Genomic DNA, 19,973 nt, shown 5'->3' with positions numbered 1-19,973 from the left:
AGTCAACACTGCCTACTCTCAATTGTGCAATAGCCAAACAAAACAAAAAAGTATAGTTTATTTCAGCCAAATGGACAGGTCTCCATGGATATAAATGTTTTTAATGTCTATTTCCTTTGAGCTTTGAAAAAAAAAAAAACTGATTTCATGTTTGTGCTGTATCTTTTTCACAGAAAGTGGTGAAAAATAGATTGATATCCCCTGCTGAAATGCATTGTTTTGATAAACATAGGCAATAGTTTCCTCTTTCCTCTCTCCTCTCCCTTCAAGTGGTACGATTGTATCCCTGAGGTTGCTCTCTTTTCAGGATGTTATTGATCTTCCTCTTTTGTAACACAAATACCTAGCTACCCAAACCTGCCTACCTCTCAAGGGCACGCAAACGTGCACACTCACACACTTACTCTACGCATACATATGCACATACACAATGTAAAGGAGAGTAAGGTTAAGATAATTATATTACCACATGCAGAGTCAACACACACAGATGTGTGCATACAAGTGCCAGAGTGTGACATTGGATCACAGATTTGTTAGCTAAAAGCAGACTCAGGAGGCAGAACAAGTGTGATAAAAACAGTCTTTACTAGATCAAACAGGGTCACAGTCAGCAACAACTTCAAAGGTTAAACAAGGAGGCAGAACAGAATGTAGGCTGTATAACGAAGGCAACATAGACAGTTTGGCACTATGAGCTGCCCTCAATGCAGATAAAGAGCAGCTGGTGGGCAGGTGACTTGATCAGGTGATGAGCAGAGGTGGGAAAGTCAATAGTGACTGCTGGTGGACAGGTGCAGAATGGCAGGTGTGGGACAGATATGTTAGTATGTACAATACTAATCAGATGATCGAGATGCAGAGGAGGGAAGAGAGGAGGATGGAGCAGCTGTCGCCATGTCAGAGACTGGTGCTACAAGAAAAATATGCAGCGTCTTTTACGCCCCAAGCCGAACATTTAGTCAGAGACATCCTGTTATCTAGCATCTAACAGTATTATCTGCACACACAATCTGCAATCCCTTACACCCTCTCACATTGTATTATTCTCCTATTACCAAAGAACTGCTGTTGATTTTAGCCAATTTCCTGCTGTTGGGGTGCGTTGGGCTGCGTGTGTGTGTGTGCTGATGTATAAATGAGATAGAGTATTCCAATACTGCCCTGGGAAATACATAAGCTGTAGCAACATACAGAAAAGCTGTGAAACAAGTTATCTTTAATTCATCATTTCCTCTAGTGTTTAATTTCACACACCCAGGCTACCCTGAAACCCATAATAAGATTATATGTGTTCAGCCATGAAGACTCACTTCTATATGAGCATAAATAAACAGCTGAAATTGTGGGTAAAAACACAGATCATTGCCCGCATTTAATGAAGAGTTCACCCAGGATTCATCTATGAAATGTACACTTGGATGTTGAATGAAAGGTATATAATAACACTGATACTTGTCTGAATGGTTGTCTCAAATCACATACTGTACATTGCTATGCCAAAGTTTGGAGTTTTTTTGCATAATTTGCTTTGTGATCTTGACACCAAATTACTTGACATTACTTGTCTAAGTGCTGTAAAGTTTATTTTTGTAAAAATTAAAACTTCTTCTCTTCTGTGCCTAATTATATGAAATTATATATTGTCTCTCTTATGCAGGTTTTAGATATAAGTTCACAAGTTGAACATTGATTACTATACAGCATTGTATAAATACTACTTTTTCTGTCAAGAAAAGCTAATAACATCTCAATAGAAACTCAAGAGATTTTGTTTTGTCTTGATGTTTTGTCTTGTCCTCAATAATGGTTTCGTTCTGAGAAATCCAAGGCTGTGCAGACATTCTACATCCATAAAAAAGTGCCTTGCTAAGTGTTTACTAGTGAAGTTATCAAATCTACATACACTGTTTTGAAAGGAAGTTTCACTTAAGGTTTTAGGTTTTTACCCTGAAGAAAGACTGTTTCCTAAAATATATTTGATTTATTGTTAAATGGATTTTTGAATTCAAATTTTCTGCCTTCTGTGAACTCTGAATTATGAGCACTCAAGGTTCAAAGAAAAATTGAGTCTTGTTGCCGAAATAGATTGAATAAAAGTCTTTACCCATATGGTAAATCTTAACATACTGTTTTTTTTCCCATACAGATCAGAAAGCCACACTCTATAACTGTGTAACTCAGCACAGCGTGGGGCACATCCACCGTGGCCCAGGACATCAAGGGGGCAAATTGCATCCCTAGTGACAGTGTTCCTCATTGTCCGGTGGATTTGACTTTTAAAATATTCCCAAATCTCAATCTCTCAGTCTGCTGAGGTAAAGGTTGCCCTCCATTACATCAGGAAGCAGCCAGCATACCACAAGGGGCTTTTTCTGAGTTCTTACACAGCACATAATGCATAAAACACATTGATTCAGCAGGAATGTCAAAAGAGAGGTGTTTAAGGTGAGTAGTGTGACTGCTACAGCTCCTATTGTGCAGCCTAATTTAATGTGGACGTCTCTGGAGGTTTGCAAGTGGCCTGCAGCATCACCAGTGCCATATAGTTTGAGCAAATGTTATAATTCCTACAGAGAAGAAAACCTGATCAAAAAGACTGGTTGTCTCACTTGGTCATCGCTAACGAATCAGTCCACCACACATCTCAGTGACCGATAGGGCACTACCCAGTTTATCTTTACAAACCTGCAGACTTGGTACGTAACTCCTAGTTGCTGTAACATGCTGCTGAGTGTGATGGTTTGATGAAAGAACAATGTGAGTTTTGTGCTTCTATCGTTACAAGTTCTAAGTTACATTATGACCAAAAATTCAGGGAAAAAAAGTCTGATTACCAAATGTTTTTGAAGCATTGACTCAAGAAATTCACAGCAGCATGCACTGAGAAAACAGAACAACTCCACAAAGAGCCCACATGCAATCAAAAAGATCAGTGCAAACCTCTAAGTCATGTGTATACGATCAGTGAAAGGGTATCTTCAAACTTTCTAACTGAGATAATGGCATCCTTCAGAGCAACGCTGAATAATGTTTAAACATTTTCAGTAATATACAGGACTCTCAAAGAGTTCACAATTGTTGTCTTTATTGTTGAGCTTCGCTTAGTACGGCAGTTGTTCAGCTACAGAAGTTATTAAGGTTTTTGGTTCAAGTAATACTGAGCATTTCCTGAATGAGACCATTTTGATATATAAACAATGCTTAGGAGAAAGTACTAAAATGAAGTGGAGTCATAAAATGTAGAATGAAAAAGCCACAAAATGAGGAAGAATATGCAGCAGTCACAAGCCACTGCTCCTAAGATCCAGTCATTGAACTTCCCAAATCACATCGGTTCTGATATTTCCTAGTTGCAGTTATATAATTGTTTCATCCTATTAATTTAGGAAAAGATAATTTTGCAGATGGTAAAAAACTGTGTACATGTGCATGTGACTTTATTGTGAAATTCCCTTTTGTCTTCTGTTGAATAAACAATATAGATTTTTTTACCTCAAGGACTTGCAGCACATGCTGTCAGCATCTCCAAGAGAAGCAAAAACACCATCAAGACAAATAAACAGTCAACCAAAGAAAATGTTCAGTTTAAATCCAATAATTTAAATGCTGTTGTGTTGCTATTAACACTTATATTAACTACCAGGGCTTCAAATCAATTTACTGTTTGCCTTTGCCTGATACAATATAGTCACCTTAATTTACTCTATTTTGCATTGGATATCATGTCGTGATCTTACCTTTAAGTCTGTGTCAGGATGCTGTGTGCAACAGTAAATAGGATTGCTGTTTTATACCATCACTGCTTCCTCATTCCTGTTGCTGTCTACAAGCGTTTCAATTTAATATTTCAGTCCAGTAATATAACGCTGCAATTCCAAATATATATGACTTCCTTGTAAACACCCTCCTTTCACTGTAACATAATCAATGAAAGATCATGCTTGTGTTTAAATATTGTGTTCTTATTTTAGAAAATCTCTTCATGAAGCAATGTTGTTACTAAGAACAGGCAAATCCACATTACAGGCTCTTGCAGTTTTTTTTTTTTTTTTTTTTTTTTTACAGTTGCTAAGTCACATTTCTCTATACGAGTTCACTTTTTTAAAACACTTCACACTGTCAGCACAACATAAGTCAGAGTGGACTAAACTGTGACTCACTTTTCATTGCTTTTACACAAAATGCATTCAGTGACCACATCTTTCAAATTTCATGAACACATTTTCTCACTCAAACTTATCCACCACCAAAACTAGTGTTTGAGAAGTAAGTGAAATGTTGTTTGCTAGCTAACTATGATTACTACTGCTATGTGATTGTCTCAAATGAGCAATGTTGTTCAATGTCTTTATATTTTCATATTTATGTGGTCAATAACAGTCCGCCAGCAATAATAGTTAGCCCGTTTCATTGTCAACATCTGTTGTTGCTGACTTCCATTGTTATGTTGAATTCCTTAAAGCACTCGAATTTGCAAAGCGATTTGGTTCATTCGAAATGTCTCGGCCACCATATTTATCAGCCATATTACATTAACACACACATCCAGATGGAGCTCTTTAGTTACTATAAAGATTTAAAAGGAAAGGAACATTTAACACACTTAATAATGTGATAAAATAAATTGAGAATGAAATAAGGAAATTAATAAAGCAAAGCAGTGCACAGGAGATTACGCAATACATACAAACACACCATGGATACTTAATAAAGCTGAGGTATAAGCCTACATGTGAGACCTTTAGTTCTTTTCTTCGGACAAACCCAATCATTTAAAAAGGTATTTGGCTGAGGTCCTAAAAATATGTCATACAACAACATTGGTCACAGCGTCTTACAAAGTGTTTCATTATTACAACGTGTTTTACATATACAGTATGAAGTTGATAAACCAGCTGCATGTAGCTCTTTGAAATGACGAACAGTACATGCTGCAGTAAACACTTATCTGGCCTTTTTAGATATCAGTAGTGCACTCCAGGGATGCAATGGATCATCAGGTTGAGTTTTAAGGACATTTGACATTTTCAAACTGTTGTACTGCAGAGAGTGTATTTTAGTTTAGTTTGATGTATCGAGCAACACTGAATTAAAATGCATTGAATTCAAGATTATGAAAATAAGCTGCAGGATCAGACTTACAGACATAAAGTTAGGAAATGTATTCATAAAATTGTATTTTTGTATGGCGCCAGTCCATTGTTTTTGGTTGATAGGTTAATGTTTTCATTGGTTGATACTTTTTTTCCTTCACTAACGCATGTGTTGTTCCATGTTCCATGCTTTTGATCAGCTGAAATGACTTGCTGAAGCACATCAACAGCACAACAGCCTGTATTGTCACATCCATTACATCCTCTCTGCAGAGGACTTCAGTGATGGAGGAGTCTGCACGCTCCTCTCTCCACTGATGTGATGAGATCCAGTAGTGGCTGGGGAGAAGCCTGCAGCTCAGAGCGAATGTTTCCTGGAGAACGGCATCAGATCAGCCGGAGGGATGAACCCTGGAGAGGGATCAGACCGAGACGACTAGATGGCACACTCAACTCAGCAGGGGAAAACTTTGAGTTTGACTGAGCTTCCAGACAAGATAAGATGTAGTTGGTGGGCAAGAGAAAGAGAGAAACAGGGCAACAGTCTTCAATCACACTGACGTTATTTTGGAGACTGTTTACCAGTTGTCACATTTTAAGGTTTGAAAAGGTTTTTATATCTGATTAAAAACTGCTATTGTATAGTATATATACAGAAGGCACCACCAGAGCCAGCATGTAGCCCAGAGCGAACCACTTGTAGGAAGAGGGGTGTCAAAGGCCATACAGGAAAGTGTGAAAGGTACAAAAAAAAATCAATGGGCCTCAAGCAAGAACATTTTCATATTCTTATCTTAAACCTCTCTTACTTTTTTCTGTGAGGTTTGCTCGTGCGAGTGTTTCAAGTCAGATTCACCAAACTCTTAACTGGACAAACTTGTCGTAAATTTTCTTGTTTCAGCCTGATGCCCCAAAAATTGCCATACAGGGCTACTTGTTCCACCCCATGTGTGGCCAAGTTTCATTCACAAAACTGTTACCCAAGAGTAAAAAGAAGACTTCAGGTCCTGCTGTCAGTCAGCAAACCAAAAAAAAATCTCTTAAAACACTTTTCCAGTAAGCGCTACTTAAGAACAGATCTGTTTGTACAAGTGGTTCTTGCATAAGGCCCTTTGTCAGATGGCCCAGCTTGGACTGGAAGAGAAGAAAATGAGTTAGGACACATACCACTGGACGCAGAGTACGCACACTTGAAAAAGCACAGACCTAGGTAATGTGTCATGTTTATTACACTGGAAAGTGACAGGCTGAGCTTTATAGAGACAAGCTTTTGACCTGTTTTCTGATGAACTACATTTAACGCACAAATTGTATTTGTAGATTTTGGACAATGTTAATGAGTAAATATAGTGCACTAGGTAGCACATGAGGAGCAGCTGAGTATACATATGACTCAGACTCAGTAAGGACAACTTGTGGGCAGGTGCAGAATGGCAGTTGTGGAACAACAAGAAAAGTTAGTATGTTCAACACAGAAATGAATCAGATGATCGAGATGCAGAGGAGGGAAGAGAGGAGGATGGAGCAGCTGTCGCCATGACAGGGACTGGTGCTACAAGAAAAATATGCAGCGCCTTTTTTGCCCAAAGCAGAACATTTAGTCAGAGACATCCTGTTATCTAGCATCTAACAGTATTATCTGCACACACAATCTGCAAGCCATTACACCCACATTGCATTGTATTATTCTCTTATTACAAAAGAACTGCTGTTGATTTTAGCTTATTTCCTGCTGTTGGGGTGTGTTGGGTTGTGTATGTTTGTGCCGATGTATAAATGAGATAGAGTATTCCAATACTGCCCTGGGAAAGAATTAAGATGTAGCAATGTACAGAAAAGCTATCAAACAAGCATTCATCATTTGCACTCATTTTTAATTTCACACACCCAGGCTACCCTGAAACCCATAATAAGATTCCGTGTCCAGCCATGAAGACTCACATCTATATGAGCATAAATAAACAGTTAAAATCATTGGTAAGGAAACATGTTATCGACCAAATTTCATTAAGAATTCAACCAGAATTCATCTGTGAAATGTACACGTTAAATATTTAGTGGTAAACAGAAACTCACTAATATGGTTATAATGACACCATCCGAATCCTCAGATTTTTCCTCTAACTAAAGTTAGTTCAGAAAAATCAAAGGTTGTGTTTAAGATCTCAACAAGCATACAAAAATGTTTTGTGGAAGTAATGAGTTATTGCCTTATAAAGGTTACTCTGAAAAACGCACTATCCGAAACTTTTCATTTTGTCTGCCTATTATAAAGTTTAAATTATAAACTCCTCAAAATCAAAGAAAAAATATCAGTCAAGTTGCCAGAACTATAGTAAATCTAAATATTTGACTGAGGTACCAAGCAGTTATATGCAAAAAAGTTGGTGAGAAGTAAACAATAACACCTAATCTATCATATCCATCAACAACACATAGTCCAACTTTAACAGAAACACTTTCACTTGATGCAGCTTAAAGCTAGGGTAGGTAAACTTGGAGAAACTAGCAAGAGACAGCAAGAATCAGATAACTGCAAACACATAGTTGTCCTGCATTACATCTGGCAACCATCTAGCTTAACACAAGAGGCTTGTTCTGAGTTCTCACGCAGCACACAATGTGTAACTGATTTATGGTGGAAGTACCTGCAAATGTTCAAAATTCTATGGTGGAGGCTGCCATGTTTCTACAGTAGCTACTAACACTGGCTCTAGATAGGGCCGTTTGCGTTTTTCACAGCCACCGCAGTTTCTCGGACACGCCTGGAAGGGGAGGGTTATGCGAGCAGTATTCAAATGGTTGCAGTCTGCACTTTCACCACTAGATGCCACTAAATGCTACACACTGGACCTTTAAGAACGCATACAAATCAACAATACACAAGCAAATTAAGAAACATGTTTGCAATTTCATCTGTCATTTGATTCAGTGTTTTTATTTTCAAGAGTACTTCATTATAGATTATACAATGAAGAACCAACCATGTCTATCAACTGTTCATAGATAATAGATTCATGTCAGTTCTGCACTTCTCTTTCATTTTAAAGGACTAGTTAGACATTTTGGGCAATACAATTACTTGCTTTCTTGCAGAGAGTTAGATAAAGTGAAGTGACTGCGCCCGACCAACAAATAGTCCCCCATAACCCCCATAATCTCGTCATGTTTACACATAGTTTTTTGTAAACAAACAAGATAAAATGTATTAATTAGTGAGCGTTAGAGGCTAGTGGTTTCCCCCCCGTTTCCAGTCTTTATGCTAAGCTACGCTAATTTAGCATTATATTTATTGTACAGACATTAGACATTAGCTATCTTCTCATCTAATTCTTGGCAAGAATATGAAACCTTGTGTAACCCTTTTGTTAACCCTAGGGGTTAATTTCAATGCTATGTTAAATAAGAAAAACCTGGGTTCCCGGCAGTTGAATGGGGAATTTGGCCGGTGCTTCTTTTCTTTAAATTAAAACAGTTGTAATTTAGCTTTTCTCCTGTACAAATAATTACACAATAAAATTAAAGTAGCAAAAACCCTTATTCATGTTTTTCTTAGAAATTTGTAACTGTGTTAAATGAATTAACTATCTAAAAGAACAATGAAATGTCAGATAATCAAATTTAGGAAAAAGGAATAGCAATGATTTATTTTGTTTTACACTAATAAAATGACTTTGTTTTGTTTCAAAGAAAGCACTAAATGACGAAACAAATAATTAAGTTGTATAGAGAATAGCAAATAACACAGAAAATATTTTACCCAAAAATCCGTGAATTATTTGTTTTCCAGCAAATAAAAGATTTATACAACCTCACAGAATTATTTTTTCAGATACTTAGCTTCTTAAACCTGTATTCTTAAATTTTAACCTCAAATTAAAATATGAGATAAAATATCAAACTCTTGATTAAGTTAAACACTTTTAAGTTAAACACTAATACAATACCAAAATCACGTTCTTTCAAGATCTTTCACACACTTCCGAAAGAAAAGAAAAAAACAGAGATTATGTTTCTGTCCCGTATGAAAATTTTGGTATGAGTCAGTAACACAGTCAAAAATTGTACGCGTACTTTAACGTTGGGGCCCAGTCCGTTGGTGCACATATAAAGCTGAAGGGTTCTGTGCGATCTCTCTCACAGTCAACGAGTCTCAATAGATGAACTCACCCACGTCCATCCGATGATAATGACGAGGCAATGTTTGAATCACTCACGACACAAACTCACTTTCTCCAGTCCCGTTCAATCCACACGAAACAAAGTCCAGTCGAGCTGCATCCAGTGATGAAATGCTAGAGGTGTCCGGTCCCAAACGAATTTAGGACGAGTTCACAACGAACTTCTTCACATCAGTCACTGTGTGCAAATGTAAATGTCTCTATCAGATGAGAAATCAGCACACACGGAGTTCTCAAACAATCGCGAAGAGACTAACAGGAAAAATAAATCACTTTAAGCAATAAAGCAAAATGAAGTGAATAAAATGTTTCCTATAAACGTTTTCCTTTGCACTTTGGGCCTTACATTACAGATAACATAACTGGTCTCCAAAATGACAACAAGTCTCACGCGACCGAGTCACATGCAGCTGCTTCTCTCCATGTGCGATGCTCCTCTTCTTCTTCCGCACGTAACTCACGTCATGATGCAACAACAACAATTCCAACATTCATTGGCCAGCAACAAAACACTTGTATTAAACACACGTTTTCACTGGTCATGAGCAAAAACAAAAAAAAGTACATAGTTGCATCATATTTAGAAATAAAAACAAAATACATTTTAATTTGTTGTGTTATTTTTACTACTAACTATATTCAACACAATACATGCATACATTTTAGGGGTCCCTACACTTGAAAGCTACATAATTACTAAAGTTCTATTTTATTTAAGATAACCACTTACAGAAAAGCTTTCGCTTTTTGCAGCAATAAGTTAAGCTGCTACGGTAACAAAGAGACAAAGTAAGTGAAGTGTTTACATGATATCCAATTTATTATTTACAATTTCCTACTGATAACATTTCATTGTTGAGCTTTGCTACTTGTTGAGCAACAGAAGTTATTAAACAACTTAAATGTTGGGCAGGAAAGATATGTTGATCTTGCCTAAAATACAACTATTAAAAGCAGTCACAAATTAGACCACTGAGAATTCACGTGAATTCACTAAGTAAAGTTAGCTTTGACTGGATTAATTATCTCACACTATTAATACGAGTGAACACAAACAATTAATGCTGGCAACACATAGTCAAAAGGTCAGCGAAACACTCATTAGTAAAGTTTAAAAAAAATCATTGTTTTGCAATGATCTGAAAAACAAATAAAGCAAAAGATAATAATAATAATTATATTTTTTTATTGACTTTTTTAAACCTGATTTTTCACTTTGCAAGACATTGACAGTTTTGTTCCAAATGTTTAGTGACAGGTCATTTGCTTATCTTCTATCAGCACTCTTCCTATGGTCTGGAACTCCAGCGCCCTCCAGTTGAGCACATTTCCTGGGGTGAAGTTTAGATCATCCATGTAGTTCTGGATCTCACAGGGGTGGAGGGTGAAGTCCCACATGTGGACATCAGACAGCATGCCAACGAAAGACTGATTAATGTCAAATCCCCCACCGTGGGAATCCTGCTCCTGAGAATATGCAGACATTTCAGATAACAGCTATAGTGTACTATGCTATATTTTTTCTGATATATATCCTAAAAAGATCTACAACAAATCACAAAGTACCAATCTACAGCACTTTTGGAAGACTAAAGGAATAGTTTGACATTTTGAGAAATACACTTATTCACTCTCCTGCTGAGAGTTAGATGAGAAGATTATTATTAATCTAATGTATGTATGATTGCCCTAAATATGTAGCTGGAGCCAGCAGTTAGTTAGCTTAGCATAGCACAAAGACTGGAAATGGGGAAATAGCTAGCCTGACAAAATCTGCCTACAATTTCATTTATTGTAGGAAGATGCTTTTGTCCAAAGCAATATTAAATACAAAATTTTACAATCAAACCAAAAAAGATGACAATTTGCTGTTCTACAAGGTGTTATGCACCGGACTATTTTTTTGGCCACCAGAGACTCCAGGAAGTTACTGCTCCTGGCTAAGAAATGGTTCGCCACATAACCATCCATTAAAAAGGGGAATTGTTGTTTTATTAAGCTTTAGAGGTGCTTGTAGGCTGAGTATATTACCTTTGGACAGAGCCAGGCTAGCTGTTTTCCTGTGTTTCCAATCTTTGTGCTAAACTAAGCTAACAGGCCGCTGACTCTAACTACATATTTTTCGTACAGACGTGAGACTGGTATTGATCTTCTCATCTAACTCTCTGCGAAAAAGCTAATTAGTGTATTTCCCATAACATTGAACCATTCCTTTAAGTAGGGTGCTTAAAAACTGTACCTGTCCAAAAACAATTATAATGGGCCCGTTGATGTTCGATCCAGAGCTGATGAATTTCCTACTCGAGGGCTTTCCATCAAACCACACCTGTGCCAGTCCAGACGTAGAGTCCCATGTGGAACAAATTGAGTGCCACATGTTCAGTTTGTAGTCCTGCCCTCTAAAATTTCCCCTATTATTCCTGGTATAGAGGTCAATCTCATCATTTGCAGCAACCTTGTAAATCAGGAATTCATTGGGAGCAGAGGGTGTGGCCAAAGAGAAAAGGACGTGGTCTCTACGAAGGTCTGTAAAGGACCTGTAGGCATTACAGACATTATTGTTCATTATCATTTTTATTGTCAGATATGCAGCGGGTTGTTTAATTGATTTTGCATATTCAACACTACCTGAGACAGACGGTTACTGCCCGCAAATTCTGTCTTGATGTAGTCAGCCTCACATGAGCTGTGTTGGTTTCTTGTGGGAAGGTGAACATTTTATCTGACAGATCTTTAAAAATAGGGAAATTCAAAATCAGAATGTGAAAAGTAAATTATATAATAAACAAATAAATTATGCAATAGCAAAAAAGATCTTCAGTGGCAATACTGGATCAAAACATTTTTTTTTAATAAAAAGTTGTTTTGAAAAGAGATAGGCCGAAGCTAAAAAGCAAAAAAAAAATAATTGACTGTATACCATCCGTAGAGCCACACCACTAGTGTAGCTAATAATAAAGTGCAAAATACATTTATTCACAATAAATATATAATGTATGTCAAATTGTATTGGTTACCATTTAATCATTTTCCACACCCTTCAGTTCACAGCTGAGATTCACCACTTCTCATAGAAAATGAATTGGAGCTGGAGGCAGTGCCCAGTTCACTGCATTCAGTGTGTGTCTGTCGTTTGTTTCCTGTTTTGATATCTGCCATTATTTGATCACCTCTTTCCAGTTTGCCCCTGCCTTTGCACCTTGGACTTGTTTACTTGTCCTGTCCTACTTGTTGCTGAGCTTAAGGCTGCAAATTGACCAAGTAATTGTCTTAAGAGATATTTAAGAATATACTTTTTTCTGTATTGTAGTTTTTAAATAAAAAAATTAATGACAAACATAGACGAAAGCCTATGGACAAAATTGGTAATTTAGTCATACATTCGACATGTTTTGCCCAATTATTGCTATTAATATAAAGCTCACATTTGTTTCATCCTATTAAATTAGGAAAAAATAAGAATTTGTATACATACCTAAAAGAGTGAGCATAAAGGTTAACAAACATCAAAAGACAACAAACTCCTGTAAGCACGATACACTTGAATGCATCTGTATTGTGATGTTTCATTTTAGTGTTCTTTGTTAAATGAAGAAGATATTTGTTACCTTGAGGAATGGCAGCACATACTGTCAGCATAACCAGTAGAAGCAACAACGTCATCTAATACAAAGACAAATACACACCATACAAAATGCAATAAATCAAATACTTTGGTGTTGCCAGACTTTCACTACCAGTGTGTAATAGACTGCAAATTAATTAGATGTTGCTTATGTTGGCTTGCTAAAAAGTACAATACAGGTAGAAAAGGTTTAAAATGTTTGAATATAATGCAGTCATGATACATTTTTATTTGACAATATACTGTATATTATTCATTGATCTTACCTTGAATCCTGTGTTAGAATGTTGTGTACAACAGTGAGTTTTATACTTACTGGTAAATGGACTGTATTTATATAGTCTATCTTTGGCTGCTTCCTTATTGCAGTCATTGGCCCTGTGTGTTTCCTTCCTGTGAACGTATTTGTATGAAATTTATGGCTTCAGATTCCAGTCATTTGCAAATGTACAAGGTTAACTGCAGGCTCTTAAAACTATCTGATAAGGTATTACACTTACACTTACTAACAGACACTTGGAGCTGCTTAGTCACTGTAAAACATTTAAAACAAACAAGATAAGACAAAACAGTTAACAACACAGTAACATTTAATGGAAATAAAATAAATATGAGAAAGCAGATCTGCTGCATAGAAATTTAGCCTAGGTGCCTTTTTAAAGCTGATGGCATGCCTGTAAGGATGGCAATGTCAGTCTCTACTTTGGTTCAGACTGAAATATCTCATCAACTATTGGATGGTTTGCCATGAAGTTTTGACATAAATGGTTTCCAGACAATATATCCTATTACTTTGGTGACCTCCTCACTTCAAAAAAGAGTCAAAATTTCCTCTGTATAAAATATTCTATTTTATTTGGTCTATTTTAGTTATTGTATATAATCCCTTTAATTGTCTAATTTAATTTCTTACCTACCTTTGTGATTTATGTGAAGTAGCCGCATTTTGTCCGATACTGGTTTATGACTAAATACATGCAAAACTAATGACATCCTGAACCAAGCAGGTAGGCACAAAGATAGACAGGTTTGACAAAAAGGTTGTTTTTATTTACTCAAAGAATTTAAAACACAAATAGCTTACAATAACTAAAATAACTACTAGTAAAGCAGCTTGCTAACAGTTCAACTTTAATTAACAAGAAAACAAAAAGGCTATAATCTTTGGTTGCAAGATTAACACAAATTATGTCTCCAAACACCAAAAGTCACACCAGAGGTGCACTTGAGAGGGCAAAGTAGGCCTCTGGGGCCCGTTTCACCAAATTTGCAACATGTAAGATGTGATTTGCAACATGAGATAATTTCCCCCTCGCTCATTTTGACATATTTCACTGATCAAAACTAGGGCTTTATGTCTAGCTTCCAACCTATGCATGAGCATGTGAGAGCCTGGTAGGACATGGAAATTGATCTGCAATTTGCGAGCAGCAATCATTTGTGAAACATGACATTGCTACCATTTGTGATCTGCCTGTAAACAGTGCTAGCAAATCACTTTTCTGAAACGGGCCGCTGGTCAGACAAAATGCCCTTGAATCTAAACATGTGTGCAGCAAAGGTGCCTTTTTTAACTTTCTTATTCCATGCACCTCGTCATGCTACCAGAATATGACAAAATCATCTTTCTTCCAGGGTAAGTTACTTTAAGATAGATGATTCTAATAAAGTACATCCATCAACAATGTATAGTCCAAAATGTCAATGTACAATCAATGCACAGTGGGAGTTGGAGGTAATGTGTCCACTATCAGTTAATACTTCTTGCTACTGGATATTGTTTAATATGGATACATCATTTTGAATAAAATAAATATTTTTCAAATGTGTTTATATGTATGTACAGTATGTGGATATGTACATACTTGGCTATACAAGGTGAAATAATTTATGAAATTCAACTAACACTTACAGCACAGCAAATCAATCATTTCCAACTATTACAACTAGTTTATTTCATTTTTTGCAATTATATAAGTAATGTATGTGTCAATTTTAATAAATTAAAATGACTAAGTTACTGGTAAAGTTTTACAGAAACACCTTCACTTGTGGCAGTTAAAGGCAATACATTTTTGTGCAATAGTTAATAGCCACTGACAATGCATGTAGAGATTCAACAGACATGCTTAAGAGGAGTTAACAATAGTTAATTGCAAACTCATGTTGCTCTGTATTACATCAGGAACCTGCTATCTTAACACAAGAGGCTCCTCTGAGGTCTCGTGCAGCGCATAATGCTTAATTGATTCAACAGGAATATCAAAAGAGAGGTGTTTATGGCGAGTAGTGTTGCTGCTATAACTCCTATTGTGCAGCCTAATTTATTGTCCCTGCAGGTTTGCAAATAGCCTGCAGCATCACCAGTGCCATAGTCTGAGCAAAAGTTCTCCAGAAAAGAATGACATAATTGCATATTGTTCCACTTGATTTTTGCCAAGGATTTAGAGATATACAGAAAGGCCCAAACTCTCTGTGTGTCAGTGTGTTCTTATGAGCTTCATCCTTCCAACAAGCAACAAGTTTGAACTGTTGGAGCTTCATGAGCTGGTAGCTTCTTCAGAGACAAAATGTAAGGTAATATATGTGTCCATGAACATGTACCACAAACATGGCTTTGTTAATCACCAGCGTTAGAGACCGGTGTAGTCTTTCTCACTATGAAGTGTGGATCCAAGGGAGAGATTAGTAGTTTTACTTATTGAGAGAATGGCAGCATCTGTCAGCACAGAATGACTCGCATTAACAATCAGAAGTCCATGTGGGAGTGTGTGTGATTTATTATCAAAGAACTGGAAGAAGTGATGAAACATGGAGAAACTTTAGCCCTCTGTCGATATTCTAAGTATAGTCTCATTCACATGTAGGGGAGTAACTACAAAGTAGTGCATGAAGATATTGTTTATTTCAGTGTCTAAAAAAACAAACAGAACAGTGCCAAAATAAGTGCAGAAACTCAGTTAAAGCTGCATTTATCAATTTTTGCCCAGTAGGGGGCAGAGGACCTTGAAAACAAGCTGACAGGCCCTGATATTATCACCACTGGCACCATCTGGTTGCCCCCCAATCCTGATGAAAAGTAGGAAAAACGCGGTCATAAAATTGCATAGCCAAATACATTCCATAGGCCTCTGAAAAACTCCAAACTTGACCAGACAACTTTTTAATCAATTTCTTTTACTAACACAACTACACACTACACTCTCTCTGCGCAGACAAGGATTTTCCATCTCTATGCGCATTCCTCCTTTACGAACGTTGGCAGTGGCCAGGTCAGAGCTTAGCCACTGACTTTTATATTGGCTATATCCATCCATCCATCCATCCATTTTCTACCGCTTGGTCCCCGTTAGGGGGTCGCGGGTGACTGGAGCCTATCCCAGTGACTTCGGGCCTTAGGCAGGGCACACCCTGGACAGTGGCCAACTCGTCGCAGGGCGAACACAGACACAGACAAGGACAGACAACCATTCACTCACACATTCATTCAATACGGGCAATTTAGAGTTATCAATTAACCTACACATGCATGTCTTTGGACGGTGGGAGGAAGCCGGAGAACCCGGAGAGAACCCACGGTAACACGGGGAGGACATGCAGACTCCACCCAGAGAGATTGTGTGATGTTGGTCCGGTCCGGGAATCGAACCCACGAACCCACGATCTCCTTATTGGGAGGCAGGAGCTGTAGCCGCTCTGCCACCGTGCACCCCATATTGGCTATATTAGCAGCAAAAAAGGAAGAAAAACACCATGCTTGCTGTAACATGTGTCCATCGAGTTCGTGAGTTAGCAACAAATATCATTTGATAAACACAAGTTTCTTTATTAAAAATTAGACAACAATTACAGTTAGCAACTTATTTTTTCATCTCTATGTGATGGCAGTGCCCGGTTGTTAGGTTAGTAGGCTGTTCTGTTTGCTTTCCACATGCTGTATCACATCGATACTGTGGTCAGTGTCTGCTGGTAGATTTCAGGTGGAGCCTTTCTTACCGACCAGAATGTGCATTTATACATAAAAGCACAGAAAATGTGATTTCTGACTTAGATGACTTGATAGGTAAATATATATAGATATAGATGGTATTGTTTAATGACAGGTCATTAGTTTATCTTCTATCAGCACTCTCTCTATAATCTGGAACTCCAGCGCCCTCCAGTTGAGCACATTCCCTGGAGTGAAGTTTAGATCATCCATGTAGCTGTGGATCTCACAGGGGGAAAGGATGTAGTCCCACATGTGGACATCAGACATCATGCCAACGAAAGACTGCTTCAGGTCAAATCCCCCACCGTGGGAATCCTGCTCCTGTTGCGGAAGTTTGGGATACAGTAAATAAAAGCTAAATTGTACAATATTTGTACTGTATACTGTACTGTAATAAACAAAACAAAATCAAACATTAGCATATACAGTTAAAAGACCATTGATGCTTATTAATGCAACGATACCTGTCCTAAGATTATTATAGTGGGTCCACTGATGGTTGATCCAGAGCTAATGAATTTCCTAATCGAAGGTTGTCCATCTAACCACAGCTGCACCAGTCCAGACACAGAGTCCCATGTGGTGCAAACAGAGTGCCACATGTTCGGCTTGTAGTCCCACCCTCGAAATTCAGATTTTTTATCCCTGATATGGGGCTCTATCTCTTTATTTGTTTCGTCCCAGAAAATCAGAAAGCCATTGGTGTTAGAGGGTGTAGCCAAAGAGAAAAGGATGTGATCTCTTTTGAGGTCTGTAAACGACCTGTAGGCAGTACAAAGACATTAGCATTCAGGATACTTTTCACAGTCAGAGATAAAGTGGGTTATTTTTTGTATTTTGCACATTCATTTCTACCTGTGACAGACGGTTACAGTGCTAAAATCCTCTCTTGATGTCTCCAGCCTCACATGAGCTGTGTTGGTTTGCAGAGGGAAGGTGAACATTTTACCTGACAGATCTGAAAAGAGACAGGGAGAAAAATGTTTTTTATATCTATTTGTTTGTTTTTTTTAGCCTAGATTATCATTTTCACCCACTAACTACATTATACATTATTATACTACAAATCTTATAGAAAGAGAGACACTGTTTATGGTTAGTAACAGCCTTTTTGATACTCTACTTAGCTTTTTGATTTGCTTATAGTTTTGTTGAGCATCTATTTGTTTTACACAAGTTCATATTTAGTAATATCCCTCTGCAAATAATACGTAATTATTTCATGACTGGAAGTGGAATGAGAATCACTGTTTTGGCTTTGTCAATTCAAGCAAATGTCCAGAATTACACAATTTCACAATCAGTTATGAAACCATAAAGACAACCATGTAACTTTGTATTAGAAACATGTTAGCCGAAAATAACGCAAAAAGTATTTGGAAATGGAAAATAATTAAATTATTATGACAAATATAGTAGACATATACCTATAGACAACATTGGCAATGTAGGTAAATACATTTAACATATTTTGCCTTATTTAAAAGTCTACTATTAATATATTGCAAAAACTCATGTTTGTTTCATCCCAAGAAATTAGGATAATTAGGGTTTTGTTCTTATACCTAAAAGAGTATTGCATGATAGGTGTGTAGGAAAAGTAAGTTTAAAGGTAAATGGATACTCCTACAAACTGTCTACACTGTCTTTACATTTCCTTCTAGTGTTCACTCTTAAATAAGATTGGGTTTTTTACCTTGTGGACTTGCAGCACATGCTGTCAGCATCAATAGCAGCAGCAAAAACTTCATCTAATACAAAGACAAAAAGACACCATGGAAAACACTATTTGTATTTTTGATCCATTGCTTCCAATACTTTTGAGTTGCTACTAATGCTCTGTGTGCCAAAGAGACTACAAATTAATTTACTGTTATTTGCCTTGGATGGCTACACTAAATAATACAGGTGGAAAAGGTAAAAAAAAAAAAAAAAAAAAAAGTTAACATATAATACAGTCACTTTAAATTCCTGTATTTTGCAGTTTCGCATGTGCAGATCTTACCTTGAAATCTGTGTCTGGAGTTTGTGTGCAGCAGTGAATAGGATTGTGTGTTTTGTACTCTCACTGCTTCCCCATTTCTGTCTGTGTTTTCTTCCTCTAAATACTTCTACATTTTTTGGCTTCAGATTTCTGAAATGTAAAAAGGCTTTATCCCATACACTGTGTTTTCTGCTGAATCAACAGAATTTACACTGAAAAGTCCTGTTTTGCAAATGAACATGGCTAACTGCAGGCTCTCAACACTCTTATGAAGTACTCCATAAAGCTGAAGTGAAGTAGGCCTACGTGACCTTTTTTTGTGCTTTTGTTCAGAAAATCTGAATCACTGAAATAAACTAATACTCGAAATACTCTATATCTATATATATCTAAATATGGGTGTCAATCCTCATACTATAGATTGTAGAGTACAGTATTTTATTAAATAGTTCGTAAACAACTATGTGTGTGTGTGTATGTGTGTTTTGAATGCATTCATCCTTGTTTACGCATGCATCTGCAATTAATCTGTACACAGAGTCACTCGTGACTAAGAGATTATCATGTATGATATATCTGTTATGATAGGTGTTAGTCCATGCTTCCATTCTTTCTTTATTCACTTCTCAATCAACAACAATGACATGACACTTTACGACATCAAGGGCCTATTTGTTCTATCACGTTAAGATATCATGGGTCTTTTTTGTGTCATCTCAAAGCCAGCGGTAGGACAAATGCAGTAGTAGTAGTAGTGTATTTCCTTGCACTTGCGCTTGTTTGGTGTTTTCCTGGCAGACATGCATGCACCAAGGCGGGTGGACTGAGGTTGTGGTTATTCAGATAAGGCAGAGCAGTACAATTTTGGTACTCACTTTAGCGTGAAATTGCTGGTTGAAAGTTGACAATGAACTTCAACCACTGGTGGTAAGCAAAAAACACCTCTCAGCCCTTTAAAGGAGCTACATGTAAGAATTTTAGTTTAAAACATTCCAAAATGAACAAAAATTCTCAACAGAATGTGAAGAAGTAACAGTTTTCACATTATGTAAATGACGTTTATGTATTATGTTGCAGAGATATCTTATGAAGTTAG

At 37.1% G+C, this 19,973-nt stretch overlaps 2 protein-coding genes across 2 annotated transcripts; both read right to left on the bottom strand.

Annotated features, from left to right (window-relative positions):
- Nucleotides 1–10,071: 10,071 nt before the first annotated feature.
- Nucleotides 10,072–13,266, bottom strand: LOC122881318 (C-reactive protein-like). Its single transcript, XM_044207348.1, has 5 exons — nucleotides 13,169–13,266; nucleotides 12,886–12,940; nucleotides 11,906–12,008; nucleotides 11,517–11,814; nucleotides 10,072–10,744 (listed from the first exon to the last, which is right to left on the bottom strand). The coding sequence occupies exons 2-5, from the start codon at nucleotides 12,938–12,940 to the stop codon at nucleotides 10,526–10,528; spliced, it is 675 nt and encodes a 224-aa protein (XP_044063283.1). The 5' UTR covers nucleotides 13,169–13,266; the 3' UTR covers nucleotides 10,072–10,525.
- Nucleotides 13,267–16,707: 3,441 nt separating this feature from the next.
- Nucleotides 16,708–18,999, bottom strand: LOC122881319 (C-reactive protein-like). Its single transcript, XM_044207349.1, has 5 exons — nucleotides 18,899–18,999; nucleotides 18,590–18,644; nucleotides 17,749–17,851; nucleotides 17,358–17,655; nucleotides 16,708–17,214 (listed from the first exon to the last, which is right to left on the bottom strand). Exons 2-5 carry the CDS (start codon nucleotides 18,642–18,644, stop codon nucleotides 16,996–16,998), a joined length of 675 nt encoding a protein of 224 aa, XP_044063284.1. The 5' UTR covers nucleotides 18,899–18,999; the 3' UTR covers nucleotides 16,708–16,995.
- Nucleotides 19,000–19,973: the final 974 nt, after the last annotated feature.

This window comes from Siniperca chuatsi, linkage group LG9 (assembly GCF_020085105.1).
Source record: "Siniperca chuatsi isolate FFG_IHB_CAS linkage group LG9, ASM2008510v1, whole genome shotgun sequence".
NCBI classification, from domain to species: Eukaryota; Metazoa; Chordata; class Actinopteri; order Centrarchiformes; family Sinipercidae; genus Siniperca; species Siniperca chuatsi.
This window is presented reverse-complemented; position numbering and strand designations above follow the sequence as displayed.

Bases quoted from the DNA above. Each gene is read 5' to 3' on its own strand.
- LOC122881318 (XM_044207348.1), bottom strand. From the start codon at position 12,940: ATGACGTTGTTGCTTCTACTGGTTATGCTGACAGTATGTGCTGCCATT. The intron at 11,815-11,905 runs GTAGTGTTGAAT...TAATGCCTACAG, and splicing joins GCAGTAACCGTCTGTCTCAG to GTCCTTTACAGACCTTCGTA. The intron at 10,745-11,516 runs GTACAGTTTTTA...GCATATTCTCAG, and splicing joins TTATAATTGTTTTTGGACAG to GAGCAGGATTCCCACGGTGG.
- LOC122881319 (XM_044207349.1), bottom strand. From the start codon at position 18,644: ATGAAGTTTTTGCTGCTGCTATTGATGCTGACAGCATGTGCTGCAAGT. The intron at 17,656-17,748 runs GTAGAAATGAAT...TACTGCCTACAG, and splicing joins ACTGTAACCGTCTGTCACAG to GTCGTTTACAGACCTCAAAA. The intron at 17,215-17,357 runs GTATCGTTGCAT...CTTCCGCAACAG, and splicing joins CTATAATAATCTTAGGACAG to GAGCAGGATTCCCACGGTGG.